Below are 15,571 nucleotides of genomic sequence, written 5' to 3' on the forward strand. Positions count from 1 at the left end.
ACAAATGGCTGACAGGGAAAGGTTGAGAGGGATTAAAAGATGAGAAAACAGGTGGACAGTAGTAGGAAGGGATTGAGAAAATGAGAGGGGAAGCTGAAAAGTGCACAGTTATGTAAAGAGAGGTAATTGAAAAGAACAGAGAAAGGATAGGAAGTCTGGTTCAACAGTAAACAGAGACTTAAAAGTCAGACATTGCCCACTATGTTCACAAATCTGCAACTACTCAGCATGGGCAAAATGGTCTGCCTGACATCTGTTTACTTCAGCTTCATTCCTCCCCTTTAGTGCTCATTCCCAAACACTGCCTGGTAAAATATACCAAAGAAAGAAGTCTTCCTAGCATGTGTGGCCCTCTTACACTGACACTACAGATTTGTTAAGGTTTATCTGCCTGCACACCATCTATCCACAGGTTATATTTAGCCAGATTCATACAGCTAAGCATTTGCATAGCTACAGAATATATCCATACAACTGTCTAGTAGCATTAGTGACAACTCTGTGATTAAAGAGCAGGAACAGGAATGAATAAAGACTGTGTGTATTTGTTTACAATTTCAAGTCCAGGGGTGGAAAGTAACACCTGAAATTCCTTGGACTGGTTTAACATGGACCTAATAGCCAAAGCATTTGTAACATGTTCACAGGCATAACAACATAAGTGAATATCCATTCATCTCATGTCAAAACCTACATCAAACTGTCTGGTCTTTACTGTACATGTCCTATAACTTGACAAAATGAGGGCAGCAGGAAGGCATGTAGGCATGCGGGAACACAGGGCTGTCCTCCACCTGTGTCTGAGGAATGTGAGTGCATCCTGCCCAGCTGCGATAGAGCACACGGCACACCCAGGGTGGACCCGAAGCCAGTTTTAATGGACGTGTAGTGAAGGTAAAGTCATGATGACATGATATGTCAAGTGCAATGGAAGGTTGTTTCATAATGAATCACCTGATAATATCTAGTATGTATACCACACAGAACTACTTTTAGCGCATGGCACACAAATCTTCAACATACTGTCTAAAGAAGAAGACTGACCTTCATCGTATCTTTGTCTGGACACACTTCCTGGTAATGCACTGGGCACGCCCTCATACAGGCCTTCCCCCACAAAGTCTGTGTAGAAAAGCATAAAAGACATGACAGCCATCCAGCTGCAGAGCTGAGCCACACACAGCTGCCTCATCACCCGCGGGACATGGCAGTAGCTCCGGTAGATGGCCGGGGTCATGGACCAGCATGTTCTCAGCAGGCACAGCATGGGTCCAGACTTCAGCAGCCTCAGCTTGCACTTCAACAGGTAACAGCAAGAGCGTGGCACACCGCACCAGCCTGTCTCCACCGCACCAGCTCCTGACTCCATTAAAGATGTAGACCCCACCAAGCCACCACTGGCACACAAGGGTTCCTCAGATACCTTCATGGTGATGAGCACACTGGAGACGAAGATGAGGATGAGAAGGGAGAAGAGGCACTCAGCCTGGCCTCCAAGGTAAACAGAGAGCAGGCCACGGCTCCAGTCCAGTGCAGGTAGCAAATAACCCACACAGCCCCCCAAGCTGACCATGAAGGAGAACATGGCAAAGGCTTGGCCACAGTCCTCCTCATCTCGATACAGGTCTGACAAAAGAGCCTCCAGCGGTGTGAAGCACACTTGCCCACAAAAGTCTAGAAGCCCCACCCCAAGGATAAGGAAGCCCACCTGTAACAAAGCAACAACGACAAATAAAGAAAGTTACATTTTAAGATGATTTCTTATCTTGTGTTCTTTTATTCTTTTTTAAACTGAGAATACACCAGAGCGACAATCACAAACAATAAACAGGAGTCCTACTTGTAGGGTGCGCCCACCCCAGGCAAGACGCGCAGCCAGTATGTCAGCATGGGGAATGATTACAAGTGCAAGAAGGACTCCCAAAGACAGCAGCCAGATGAAAGGCCGTCGTCTGCCATAACTGCTGTTGCAGTGGTCACTGGCTGAGCCAATCAGAGGGGTGAACAAGAGGCCGAGGACTGGACCAATACCTGTGGACAGAACCAGGAATAACAGAAGAGGATGAGACAGGGCTAACTGTATGTGTAGAGAACAAATAAGAAACACAGAGAAGATGTGAACAAAGAAAGGTATCTAGACATTATGTGCACACAATATGAATTTACAAATGTTTGCTGCACTCTCCCGTCATCCCTGACACTGGTGACAGCTCTCACAGATGGCCTGCTGCCTGAAGTTAACCCACCCTGAGCTCATCCTCCACACATGGTCGGTGCTGGCTAATTACAACAAACCAGGCTCGTGTACAAAAACACACAATATCTAATACAACCCAATCTTGGAGCTAGTGTTTTTTGAGCTAGTGTCATTTAAAAGGAACCCTGCAGAGTTTTCATTATAGAGGAGCCTTCATGCACACACTATTACTAACACATAAACAAACAAAAACAATACAGTTTGCAGGCAAGCAGGATCTTATCTGACTTCTCCCATGTGTTTGAAGGATGTGCTGCTAACAAATTCTGGAAGGAAGTACAGGGTCAGTTGTCATACACATTCATTCTGTCAGGTAAACTTGTTAATGGGCAAGCCCTTGTAGTGTCTGGCTTAATGCAGCAGGTCCATTAATCCAAGATAGTTGTCTCCTATGGGAGACAGTGAAGTAGCTTTACCCTCCCCTATCGAAACGTCTCTCTCTAGAGAACCACTAGAGCTCAAAAAGCGTGTAGAAAAATTACTGCAGTACACAACATTACCAAGATCCATTTATAGTCTTTCTACAGTTTTACCATCTGAATCACAGAGGCAGGAAGACAACACATGCGTTTCCTGTATCTGAAGAGTAATCCAAAACACTTGAAGTAACAGAAAAACCCAAAGACCGAGCTGGTAAGCAGGGAGATGGACAAGCGCAGACAAAAGAGACAGGAAGGCAACTTGAGAAAGATAGACAAGTCGACTGCAGCCAGGCAGTCAGCGACACCACCACAGTTCTTGTTGCTGCAGCTGTGGAGGCCCATCATAACAATCCTCACCATCTACAGCTGTAAGACCTACCGTCTCTCACACTCACATACACACAAATCAGTGCAATGTCTAACCTCAGCAACCCCACCTAATATAAAACATGTCACATTCCACAATGTGCTTCTTAATATACACCTAAACATGCTTAAAATAACAGCAGTATGAAGGCCTCTGCATCCTCCCCACCTGCAGAGAGCAAACTAGAGAAAGAAAGTAACAACTGGAGGATGAAGCAGCCAACAAATGGTTATTAGATAAAGTAGAAAGCAGCCATCTGAGAACCTGACACTATTGCTTGGGGAAATTAGCTTTAACTCTCCCAAGACACAATATCTATCTTCATTCAAATAACACTCAGGCACTCCATTATAATACAGAGAGATGAGAATTGTGTTGAGTGCCATTTCCAGCTTGGCTTATAGTACAGCCTATTTGTGAGGAACTCTACAATGAAATCATTTTTCCTCATATTACCAGCAGCTGTTACAGAAACAGAGGAGTAGAACTGTATATTATTTAGCCTTTATACTTGAATAGTCACTTCTGTCATCCAGCCCTTTGGTTCAGTGGAATTGTATTTATCATCTGTATAGTCACAAGACAATGTCTCAAAGAGACACTTTTAGTGAAGACCATGTGAACGCCATTTGGGCTGACAGGATAAGGCAACTATTCACATCGCTTACAAGTAAACTCAGTTACAGTGTTCAAATATAGATCATATGGGTGATGTTACTAGTGTGTATGTACAGGGCGCACATGTCACTGATTTGGAAGCACCAACATGACTCACCTATTTCAAAAACAAAAGTGTCTGTCTTAAATGTCTGTGCTAGGAAGGGTTCCAAACAGTTTCAGTGAATTCAAACAAACTATTGTTAGAATTAAAGGGTCAAGACAACTAAAGCCACAAACACACAACCACAGGCAAAACTGAATTACATGTTAGCCAGACACAATGGTGTGGTCATCGGCTGCACGTTCCCTAGAGTGCTTGTGGTGTCTACATCCGCTTTTGCACAAGGCAGAGCACAGTAAATACAGCAAAATGGACTATTTTTCACAGCTCTTCCCAGAACCCCTGGATATGGTGGTGCACTTAATTCTAAAAATGATGTCAGTAACATGTTCCGTGTGTTACAAGTTTAAGATAATACACATTAAACATCTCAGATTACAATGCAGTGCAAGATGGCACAACCTCAAACGTCCAAGCCTCAAAAATGACAACATAGCTGGATCAGTGTCTCTCTTACACAGTCTCAACAATACATGATGATAGTCATGTATCTCTGGCTCAGCAGCAGTCTCACACTACAGCATTTTAGAATTTCAAAGTGAAGCGACTGTGAGATTATGTGTGGAAAAATGTCTGTCACCTCCCAGTTAAACCGTTTCCCTAAAGACAAAAAAAGAGGATGAGCATTCTGGGTTCAAACACATGCTGCCTGCATGATAAGTTTCTTTGAAGCTTTTGTTTTGCAGTTGAATCAATGTTTACACTCCAGCTGAATTGTCTACACCTTACGAATACATTAAGCCGGCAACAGCAATATTTTATGTTTTCCAACTGATTGTTCCTTATGCTTCTCAGTGGCACTAACATGCAACTCTATCTTAGCTGCTATGTAAGGGCAACATCATCTTAACCTGCACATTTTGTATATGTATATGTAGCATATTTTTAAAATAAAAGCATAAGGAACAAGCATGGCAAATAAGCTTATGCTGTAAAATGCAGACCAAGTGACTTTTGTGCTTATGTATCAAACTTAATAAAAACATCCCTACAAAATTCCAGGATCATGACGGTGATTTTACGATCTTAACCAACAGTAAAGCAAATATGATGCATTTAGTTGCTCCCTGTTTTACTGTGTGTGATGTGAACTGCAATGAGCAACACTATGTGTCAGTCTGTCTGGAGATGGGACTCACCTCTGGGAGTTTGCCCTCCTGCTGCCTTTAAATTAGCGCCTGATTACCACCTCCACAAAACAACAGGTGATTTGGCCGCTGATTTGTGTAACGGCCTCAATTATGTCTTTATGGCCTGAATGCGAAAGAAGACAGGAGCCCTGTGGCACAGTCACGCCCCAACTCACAAACTTGGGTTTCCACTGGGCAAGGGCGCCTCTTTATGCACTAATTTACAAAGCTTACGTTCCTTGCTGGGTACAGCCTATTCCTATTTACAACATTACTCATGAAGTTAATAGCAACTAACGAAATAGTTTTCCATTTGAATGACAACTTTAATGTAACCACAGCAAACAAAGCACTCAGGGCCCTTCGTGTATGTTCTTCAACCTGTTACATGAAGAATCCATAACCATTGTCCAGAAATCTCCATACAGCCAAGTATTTCACCAATACAGCTTTCGCCTGGCTTAGCACTCAAAAACCGTTTGTGCTCCTCCATCCAGCGGCACCTGCCCCCCGAGTGAAACTTCCAACCAGTGACCCAAAGCACGAAGGTGAAACCTACCGGATCAATATGGTGTCCAAGTATACTTAGCTGTAGAAATAGCTTATACATTTACAGTAATATTAAGAGGGTTGAGGGTAGCAAGGTTTGATTGATTAGTTGACTAAACACGCACATGCCTAATTCACACATTTACACTAGCAAAGCCTGGGTAACCAACCATCCAATTCCCCTACACCCCACCCTTTCAGTCTTTACCATGCTCTTACCTAGCACCATGGTCATGTAGCGCTCTTCCACCCCAGCCTCCAGCAGCAGTGGGGGCACGTATGTGATCCCAGCTGCCACACAGATCTCCAGGCCACAGGTCAGGGAGTTCAGCAGGACGAGACGCCACTGAGACCTCCATCCAGGCATATTTACGGGGGCGGGCTCACCTTTCCTCCCCTCTGGGATGGCCACTACTGGGGGCAGGGGAGGGGGGAGGGACCTGGGCAGGGGCAAAGAGGGGAGTGCGGGGAGGCAGATGGTGCCCCAGTGGGATGAGAGGGCTGTCGAATAGGGACAGCGGCAAAGACACGGTGATGTCTCAGATGACCTGGAGGATTCATCCTCTTCTCAGCATTCTGGATCTAGGGAGTAGGACAAGAATGAAGGACAGCAGTGAGAAATGGAAAGAAGGATTAAACAACTCTTCAAACAGCAAAATGAAGGAAATGTGTGACACAGCTTTCACACAGTTACTGCACAGCTGTAAATCATACAACATATAATCTGCTGCTGTTTCAGACAGAAGGCATGTCACATTAGACAGGTCATTCCCAGGTCACTACACCTGGATGTCAGTGGCTTCAGGTTGCATGAAGAATGTCAGCTTTCTCACAACAGAATGTGGATCCCAACATATTTTCCAGAAACATGGAAATGGCAGCAACAGTCACAAGGATATGATATTGATGTATTCTCAGAGCTCCTCACCAACAGCTTCAGGACGGCAGGAACAACAACAGGCAGACAGAGGAGATGAGTCAGCTGGAGCGACGTGGCAAACACACCAAACCATTTGCCAAGAGAATTCTTCCCCCTGCTGCTTTGCTCGCATGTTTTTTTAAGTCTCAAAATACACACAGCAGGAGTCTGGAAGATCAACTTTAAAAAAGTCTGAGTTCTAATTCATCTTCCTTTCCCTTCTCCATAATAACTCTAGTATTAATGGGAGGCTCAAAAATCCTCCCTTTCCTTGACTGACCCCGTCATTATCTGCATTATTAAACTCTGACTGCAGTTTCAGTCACGTCCTCCTTCCAGAAATGGTCTGCAGATTACCCCCATTGTTCAGCTGAGAGCACATAAGACACTCTTCAGCATGTGTACAGTCTCTTTCTCGCTCTGAAGAGAAAGAGACCGTAAACATGAGGTAGATGAAGTCTCGTGTCAGTGGGATGATATTAAAAAGTATGTTTGCTGCGCTTGGTTTAAAAGCAGAACTATGTTGTGCCAGGTACAAGTGAAGTGACAACTAACTCATCAACTGTATTGTGAAGGTGATGTGTGTAAATCAACGGGTTAAGCTTGATATATCAAGATGAACGCAATACTGCTGTGAACAATGATAGCCTTATTATTTCCTGCGCAGTCCTGCTCTGACAAAGTGAACCACACCTTGTAAGATAATTTTTCAAGTGACAATAGCTGACATTCTCCATTACACACCTTACTGTCAAGATACCATGTGTTCATCCTCGATCTGTTCACTCGGAAAACCAGTCCTGCATTTCTGATTACAGTCTTGACATGACTGAGGGAACGAGGTGTGAATTTAATTCTAAGGACAAAAAACAACCATGATAGACAAAACGAAAGAGGTTCAAGCTGTGCAGAAACAGACTGATGAGGCAACGTGTCTTGTCTTCTGTAAATACATCAGACTGCCTCCAATCTGTGCACATTAATGCACAGGTCTGTCTGCTTCCTAACGAGCTGAAACAAAAAAGTAAAACCAAGATATCGTCATCATCTGCCAATGAGGTGTGTCTTCTTCTAAAGCAGAGGGAAAGAGCAAGAACAGTCAGATCAGCCACAAACACAGAAACAACAAGGTGCTATATTTGCAGTTGGTGTGACATTTCTCTGCCAATGCAGCCCATCTGTTCTTTCCTAGCAAACAAAATGGATGTCATCATCTCCAACAAGACCTAATCACAGAAATGTGCCCTGCTAATCAGATTTGTACAGAATTCCAAGGAAATGCATCCTGTGGGGTTGAAAAAATCTCTACCAATAGGTAATATGTGGAGTACTGAATAAGCTTAGACAGACAAAATATTTTTTTTTCAATTAACCAGTATTTGTTGTTCACTCGTGTTTCATGTTATCCTTAAACATCCTAAACACCACTTGCAAAATTCCTGTCATCAGGCATCCCAGGCTTACGATGCCCATCTAAAAGCAGGGCCTTTCATATCATTGTTATCAAAAAATGTTAACTGAATGTCATCGATGATGCTTACAGCATTCATCCATTCGCAACCCAGTGACTACCAATCCTTTGATATACAGGCTCTTTGAGAATCTGTAGCACAAAGCGACAGTGTTAGCACGCTGAACCTAGCTCGGGCCTGGGTCACTGAGAGAGAGGACCGCTTTGCACCCGTCAGATCTCATTCCCACCCAGTCTGGGCACGCTGAAAGACACCCATCAGGGGCCCAGCCTTTGCCCTTCGGCCTGTCTGACCACTACAACCCCCTACCAGCATATTCTGTGTACGTGTGTACATGTACACCATCCCCCTCTCCTCTTATCCCTCTCCTCTGCATTTCTTCCTTATCCTTCCTCAACCTCTGAGGTCAGTTTCATCTCTGACCTGCATTCTAAGAAGAACCCTTTTGACATATCTGCCCACGACAGATTCAGAACCATAAAGGCATAACCACTGTGAATGCTTTCTATTGCGGCCCCAGCTGACTCTCTGTCAGACGTTCTCACTGAAAACAGAAGGGCCCCCAGTGACAAGAATAAAGAAATCTGATTTGTCCACCCAAGCATCTGCAGTTTCTCTGGACGCCTGCCCAAACGCAAGTTGGATTCCAGGTTTTTTTTTTAAATTGAATGGTTGCTTAAGTAGCGGTAGCAAGTCAGAGTTAGGGCAGGGGCAAGGGAGGAAGATGGAAGGACTGAAAGAATGCACCAGGGATAGAAGGAAACACTCAGAGTCATAGTAGTCATCCATTTGTCCACCTCAAAGTCAAACATAAAAATAAAATCCATTTGTTTGTTTTAAATATGGTACTCTTTAGCCAATGCAATGCTTGTGGCATGGGCACAAAGCAGAACGGACCTCTCAAGCACTCAAGTTTGCGCTTTAAGGACAGAAGAGAGAAACCCACACACGCTGGCAACCCACACAGTCATTCCACCACTCGCTTAATGACACCTCTGACTCTACAACGTATTCTGGTCATGCCCTTCATCATCTTCCCATAGCCTTGGAGACACATACACATGCGCACACTGTTAGACAAACAGCTCTCCCTGTCACCTTACGTGTTTAAAGTCTACAATATGAGCCAGGCTGCTGAGAAGAGGGGTGGTGGTTGTGGTGGGTGGCTGCTTTTGTTAGCTCTCCCACTGCTCCATTACCAAGTCCTATTCAGCCGCAGCCCCCCCACTCCAAAAAAAAAAAATCTGTCCTAATGACTCTGAGCGGTATTCTTACAATACAAAACAGGCTTTGTGTACATTGTGCCAGGGAGAGTAATGTGATATAGTGAGGTACCAAGTCCATTTCCAAGTCTTTTATTTATGCAACGCTCATTCATATAGATGGTGGGATATAGAAAGTGTGTGTGTGTATGTGTGTCTGTGTATGTGTGTTGTTGGGGGTCTCCCAGCAGACAGCAGGGTTTGGAAGAGACGAGGGGAAGGAATTGTTCCAAGATGACATCAGAGCCACAAGCACAGTCGCGGCTGTGGCTGCAGAAACCTCAGCAGGAGGGTCTGGATTCTGTGTTTGGCTCAGGCTGAATGACTGCAGCACTGTGGCCTTCCACCCTTTCAGTTCCTGCACGTTAATGAACCCGACCGTCTGCATGGAAGAACAGCACCACCAGTTTTTACACCGACTGCTTCTTGGGCTTACTTCCTGCCAACCTGGCTCTCCTTCTTAGCTCTCTTAATAACACAAGTTAAGATGGAGCAAATCCTGATCAACAATGCTCTGCGTACAGTGCAGAGTCCTCAACATGTCTTCAGAGATAAAACTCAGGACTTCTACATGATGTCAGAACTGAGGAACAACAAAACTCTAAAACTGATCTGTCCACTGACTTTGTTCTGTACATTTTTATTAAGACCTTCTCCCCACCTCAGATTCACATTTGCCTTCACAACTCTAATTTTCCAAAAAATTCTACTTAGCGTGTCTGTGATAATCTCCTTATCCTTTCTGACATATACTCGATTGAAAATAGTACACAGACACTATATCTAATGTTTTACCTTCATGGGACTGATTTTTGTAAATACATGCTTGTTCTGAAGTTGAATAAGGTTGAGACAGGGACAACAAAAGACCGGCAAAGTTGTGGAATGCTCAGAAACACCAGTTTAGAACATTCAATAGGAAAACAGGTTAAACTGTAACACTTTGTAAAACCACCGTCAGTTAACACAGCTCATCAGCAAACAATTTCTTTTCTGTTTTAAGTTACATTTTGCACAGTGCATCAACTTCTTTTTTTTTTTTTGATATGAGGTTCTTATTTCAGTGCTGTGAAATGGCATTTAACTTCATCCACTGTTTAGACATCATTTGACATTTTATCTGCTTTCAATTCTTGCTCACTCGCTGATGCTTAGTCTGGTTTCCGGTCTTCAGCTCTCAGTTCATCTTTCCTCACTGTTTAGATACACACTGATAATGAAACGCAAGGGGGTTTAAACTTGAAACTAAAATTTGAAACCCTTACACTCAGAACACTTCAACCAATTTTAACTGCTTTCAGGTTTTAAGGTATTTTAAAGCAGAAAGTTAAGTGAATGTGTTCCTCGTGTAATTTGTGAAAATTTAACCTCTGGACTGTTTGTGTGCATTTTACCAACAGTAAATCGAATGTTAAGTGTTTGCTAGCTAGTAATGGATGAACTGACTGTACGTGAGGGAGTGTGTCTGTGTGCGTTTATGTTCAGCTCAGAACTCTCTCTCTTTCTTCCCATGTCATAAAGCACGGGTACGCATGCCAATTTTTCTATCATAACATTTTTACAATGCATTTTTGCATCAACTTGTGATACCCCAGGCAAATGCTCATCTTATCACATCTTCCCATTGACTTTGCATGCAAAGCTCACTTCATGCTCTGAATAGACTTAAAATGATAATTGTTCATGCTAATTTCTTACATTTCAACTGCCACTTCAAGCTCTCTCCGTTCTTGAACTTAAACTGCATGTTCACAGGACAGCAATTACTATTTAAGACATTTTAGCCTATTTGAACATGGATTGTAAGTGAAACCACTTAAATTTACCATTTTCAGATTTATAGTCCCACTCTTTTCTCCAGCTCTACCAGATGTTGTACATTGTTCCCTGGCTTGTCATCAAGATGAGCTCACCATCAGACCTCTGGCACCTTTTTCCCCCCCAAACATGCTGTTTCCTTCCATTACTGACAACTGGATAATAACACAGAACTTGTTTAACCTACATCAATAAAAAGTTTAGATTTGTGTTCTGTGTCTGCTCACTTGAAAGGCAGCTCTGACCATCCTGACCCCACCCCCTAGCCTGTAATCTTAAGCCCACATCCGTCACTGTGACCCCTGACCCTGCCCTTCACCACAAATCATGTGACCAACCTAACATTTCAAATGGAAGGACTGCTGCTAATATTCTCCTCCCTTACTGTTCTGCTTAGTTAAATGAAACATCAACCTGCTCTCAGTTTTTCTTATAAGAGCAGATATGGTGGAAGGACATACATCTTATAATGGTGCAGGAAAGATAAACTTATCTTATTTCTGGAGGATCTAATGCCACTCTTTGCAGTGCCAAATTGTAAAGTGCTCTTTCTATATGTGCTCCTAATTAGGACAGCAGAATAAGAATAAGTCCCTTAAGTTTGAAAGAGCAAAAAAATGACAAGACACTGAAGAAAGAATATCTATAATCAAAATGTATAGTACTATTCAACAATGCATTCATTCACAACACAGGAACGACCCCATGCCGTTTTAAACAGCATCTCTACACAAACAGTATCTCAAGACCCCAACCTTGGGGAAGTTAGAGGAGAAAAGTATTGGTGCTTATCTGAGGGGGACTACAGAGGATCCACACACAAAAACACCCACACATATCACACCTATCAGGTGAACATGAGAGGAATGCAGACTAGGGTGGTTGCCTTGGTGTTGGATTAGGGTGTGTGTGTGTGTCAGAGGGAGAAGTGAGGGAAGCCTGTGCCTCTGTCACCACTAGAGAAAGAAGGCAGCTACAGCTCAGGGGGGTGACTGTTATCACACTGGCCCATGCAAATAGGGCAACAATGGAGTCCAGGAGAGTTCAGCCATGTAGCCTCTTGTGAGTCAATGTGGCTGATAACGTGCCTCCCCACAGACTGCAGCTTTCCAGCTACCTAAAACCTTTTGTGTCAAGGTGAAAGGACTAATAAGAGAGAATGCAAACGCTAATGACTTTTCATTCAACCATGATCAGGTGTGTTTACATTTAGTTAATTGAGCAGTAAAAATTTTAATTAGGTTTACTCAGCAACCAGCTAATTGCTTCCTATATTATTTATTAATTACTCTCAGCAGAATATTGGTGTTTGTTAACCACAATGAAAACATAAAATATGTATTTTAATTAAAATTATTAGCCATGTTTACAACATATCTTGTAGCATAGATGAAGGCAGTAAGCTTGTTTTTCAAATCAAAAAAGGCTTATTTTACATTCCTTACATTCACATTCCTTTTAATGAAAGAATATTCTTGTAAAAAAAATGTATATACATAAAAAGGTAAAAGGTACAGTTTAGATGTAGACTGATTAATCAGTTTACAAAGTGTGGAACTCAGCTCCAATAGATACCAATGACTGTGCAGCTTTCCACAGTCAACTTCTCAACTGGAATTACTGACTTTGAGGGAAATTAAAAGCTCAAAAATAAAAACAGCTGCCACCTAGACTTCTTATGGTTAGTATGATCAGTTCCATATCTATTAATTACATTGAGTTGAGTGTTAAGTTCCAGGTTTTTATATTGGTATTTACTGCTTTTAATTAAAGGTCATTTAACCAGATTTATTTAGTTAGGTATTCATTACTTTGAATGTTCAGTTCAACAGTTATCCAGTTTCTAATAAAGGCTAATAATGACTGTTCATTTCTGACAGTGTAAAAAAAAAATTTCGTAGAGGTGGGTGCAATATTGAATGATTAATTGGATATCAAACTAAAATTATTTTACTATCAGTAAACCTCTGTTTCATTTCACACGCTACAGTAAGCTCATCACATTCAGAGAGCATTCATCAAGCTTGGCTAAATGACAGCATAAAAAAAAATCCCAAATGCAGGACTAAAAGTGTGCATCTCATCTGTTATTACAAAGACATTTATTTAATTCAGTTCAATTTATCCTGTACATTAACTATTTGTGCCTCTGGCTTTTCACACACGGTAAAACAATGTAAGACAAAGTGTGATAGTAGCAAAATAACATGATGAGCCACAAAGTAGTGCAGTTATTTGGCAAAATGATACTCACCAGCCAAAGAAGCAAAACTCAAAGATCCATCTACAGACTTGCATTACTGAAAATTGAGCATCTAATCTATTTTTAAGGCTGCTCACACTCTTTATCCAATCAACACTCTCCACTCACAGCATATCTGCACTGACTCTTCTGATCACCTGCTTCAACTCCATGCTCAAGAGTCAGACTCTTTTTTTTTTTATCCTGCTGCTTTTTGTGTCTCCTGTTCCCTCCTCTCTTCTTCAGCCCACCTCCTTTGCATCCCTCCCATTATCCTCCCTCCCTCCCACCCACTCTCTCTTCTGTGCCTCAGACTGTAAGGTGGGAATTGGGAAAATCCCAAAGCACTTGAGGAATCCTGTCGCTTTTGTCTGTATTTTTCTCACAAAAGGACTCATTTCTGTTCTTAAAGAGCACATTCAGACCAAAGTTAAAACCGTGACCTGAAATATGCTGCAGAGACACATTCACCTGTGTTGTATAATCAGAGCACAACAGGGAGTTAAGAAACAAAGGACAATTTGATACCATCTCACAACCCCACATTGAGGCCACTCCCCCATCCTTTCTCTCTCACTATCTGTAACCACTCCCTAAAAGTTCTATATTTTACCCCCTGACCCAGTATCATGTTCAGCTGCCTATCTGGGCAGAGGGCAGCTCTCCCACCCTCTCTCATTACCTCCCTTCTGGCAGCCCAGTCTCAGTTAAGCTCATACTCCTGCATGACCACTTGTCCACGGACTGCTTTAACCCTTTTCCTGGTTCACCAGCTCTGACAGCAATAAGCCTATTTGACTACACACATACATGAACACACGCACAGACAAGTGCTCATGCACGACACATGCACAGACGGGGCACACCACCCCCGACCGGCTACCATGTCTGTACCCCATGCCTGGAGGCCAAGACCAACCCTCTACAGAAAAGCTTTTAATTAGATAACAGTGAGAGGAAGGGAAAAAAGTGGAGCGGAGGGAGGACTAAAATGGGGAGGGTGGTTAGTGGTGTGAGTGTGTGTGGTGGTGGGTGGGGGTGTTGAGTAATGTCATTAGATTACGGCCGGCTTTAAGGAATCTCCATTTCTGGAGCCCAGAGACAGATCAATATGAGAGAGAGAGAGAGAGAGAGAGCACAGAATGGCTTCTGGCAGCACTCCGCCTCTGCAACAGAAGTGGCTTGCCTGGAATTAAGAGAATTCTGAAAATCTCATTTTGGAGAAAGGCCCGGGCCTCACTCATACAGCTAGCTTGGACCCTCTGTGTCCGGACTTCCCGAATATCTTGTAACCCTTAAAAATCTTTTGTTCAAATAAATCTGGAAGCACACACACAGTGCCCTTCTTTTAAAATATTGGTGTGTCATTACCCACCCCAATTACAAATATGCATGTATCAAACACATACACCCTCCTTGTTAGTGTAATAATTAACTAAGAATGGAAAAAAAAGATTTTCATTGTGTGAATCCTGGAGAACTGTATGGAAGTAAGAATAATGAGGTATACACTGAAAAAAGACACAGGCTACGGCCAAAAGCTCAAGTTCCACACATACCAGACACTTACTTTCTCCCAGCTGGCTGACGGCTCTTTCTACTAATGGCTCTGCTGCTACATAAAAATGATACTGCACCAAAACCCTATACATCTTCAACCATTTTGATCTGCCTCACTAATGTTTCTGTTGTTTACATGGGGTGTGTGCTAGACTACCGCTTTGGCTCCAGATGCAGAAGCGCACTGGACAGGCAAAGAAGGTCTTTAATTCTATGGTAGGCCTTTCGACAAACCCGGCTTCTGCAGCGCTGGCCAAACCCAACATGCCCATAATAAGCTACAACACACTGCTCCCTGCTTTGATAAACCAAGAAAACCGCAACAGCATGTCAGAAATAGAGCTCAAGGGCCACTGGTCTTGGCATAGCAGCAGGGTCCCAATAAAGCCTAAATGTCACCCACATTATACATAGCACGAAGGATGGGAAGGATCAATCACTCACTGAGTGCTTCTACACCAAATTAACCTTTAAGTAAATACGTGACACCGATGCTTAAACACAGAGCTTCTAAACATACCTAATAGCTTTTAACATGTAGCACCTTCAGGATTAGCACCACTCCATCTAAGAACACCAGACAGTTAACATTCTCCAGGAGTTATCTATACTCGGACATATTATAGATGGCGTGAGACTCTTCTCTACAGTCCCCTAAGGCTTAAGAATCCCATCAGTGTTTTAGTTACACACGGCCATCTGTTGCACACTGCCACAGAACTGTCACAGCTGCCACTGTATCATAAATAATGAAAATGCAATTATGAATTGATCCATAAAGCTGCACCAGGA

General features: G+C 42.9%; 1 protein-coding gene across 1 annotated transcript in view; it reads right to left on the minus strand.

Moving 5' to 3' along the window:
- The window catches only part of LOC124062395 (solute carrier family 45 member 3), a 29,379-nt gene that overhangs the window by 3,415 nt on the left and 10,393 nt on the right, over nt 1–15,571 (minus strand). Inside the window, exons 2-4 of the mRNA XM_046395139.1 lie at nt 5,726–6,088; nt 1,841–2,031; nt 1,045–1,708 (exon numbers count right to left, since the gene is read on the minus strand). Coding sequence (XP_046251095.1) covers nt 1,045–1,708; nt 1,841–2,031; nt 5,726–5,873 — 1,003 coding nt within the window. The 5' untranslated portion in view covers nt 5,874–6,088. The remainder of the gene's footprint in view (nt 1–1,044; nt 1,709–1,840; nt 2,032–5,725; nt 6,089–15,571) is intronic.

The sequence above is a fragment of the Scatophagus argus genome, chromosome 7 (assembly GCF_020382885.2).
Source record: "Scatophagus argus isolate fScaArg1 chromosome 7, fScaArg1.pri, whole genome shotgun sequence".
NCBI classification, from domain to species: domain Eukaryota; kingdom Metazoa; phylum Chordata; class Actinopteri; family Scatophagidae; genus Scatophagus; species Scatophagus argus.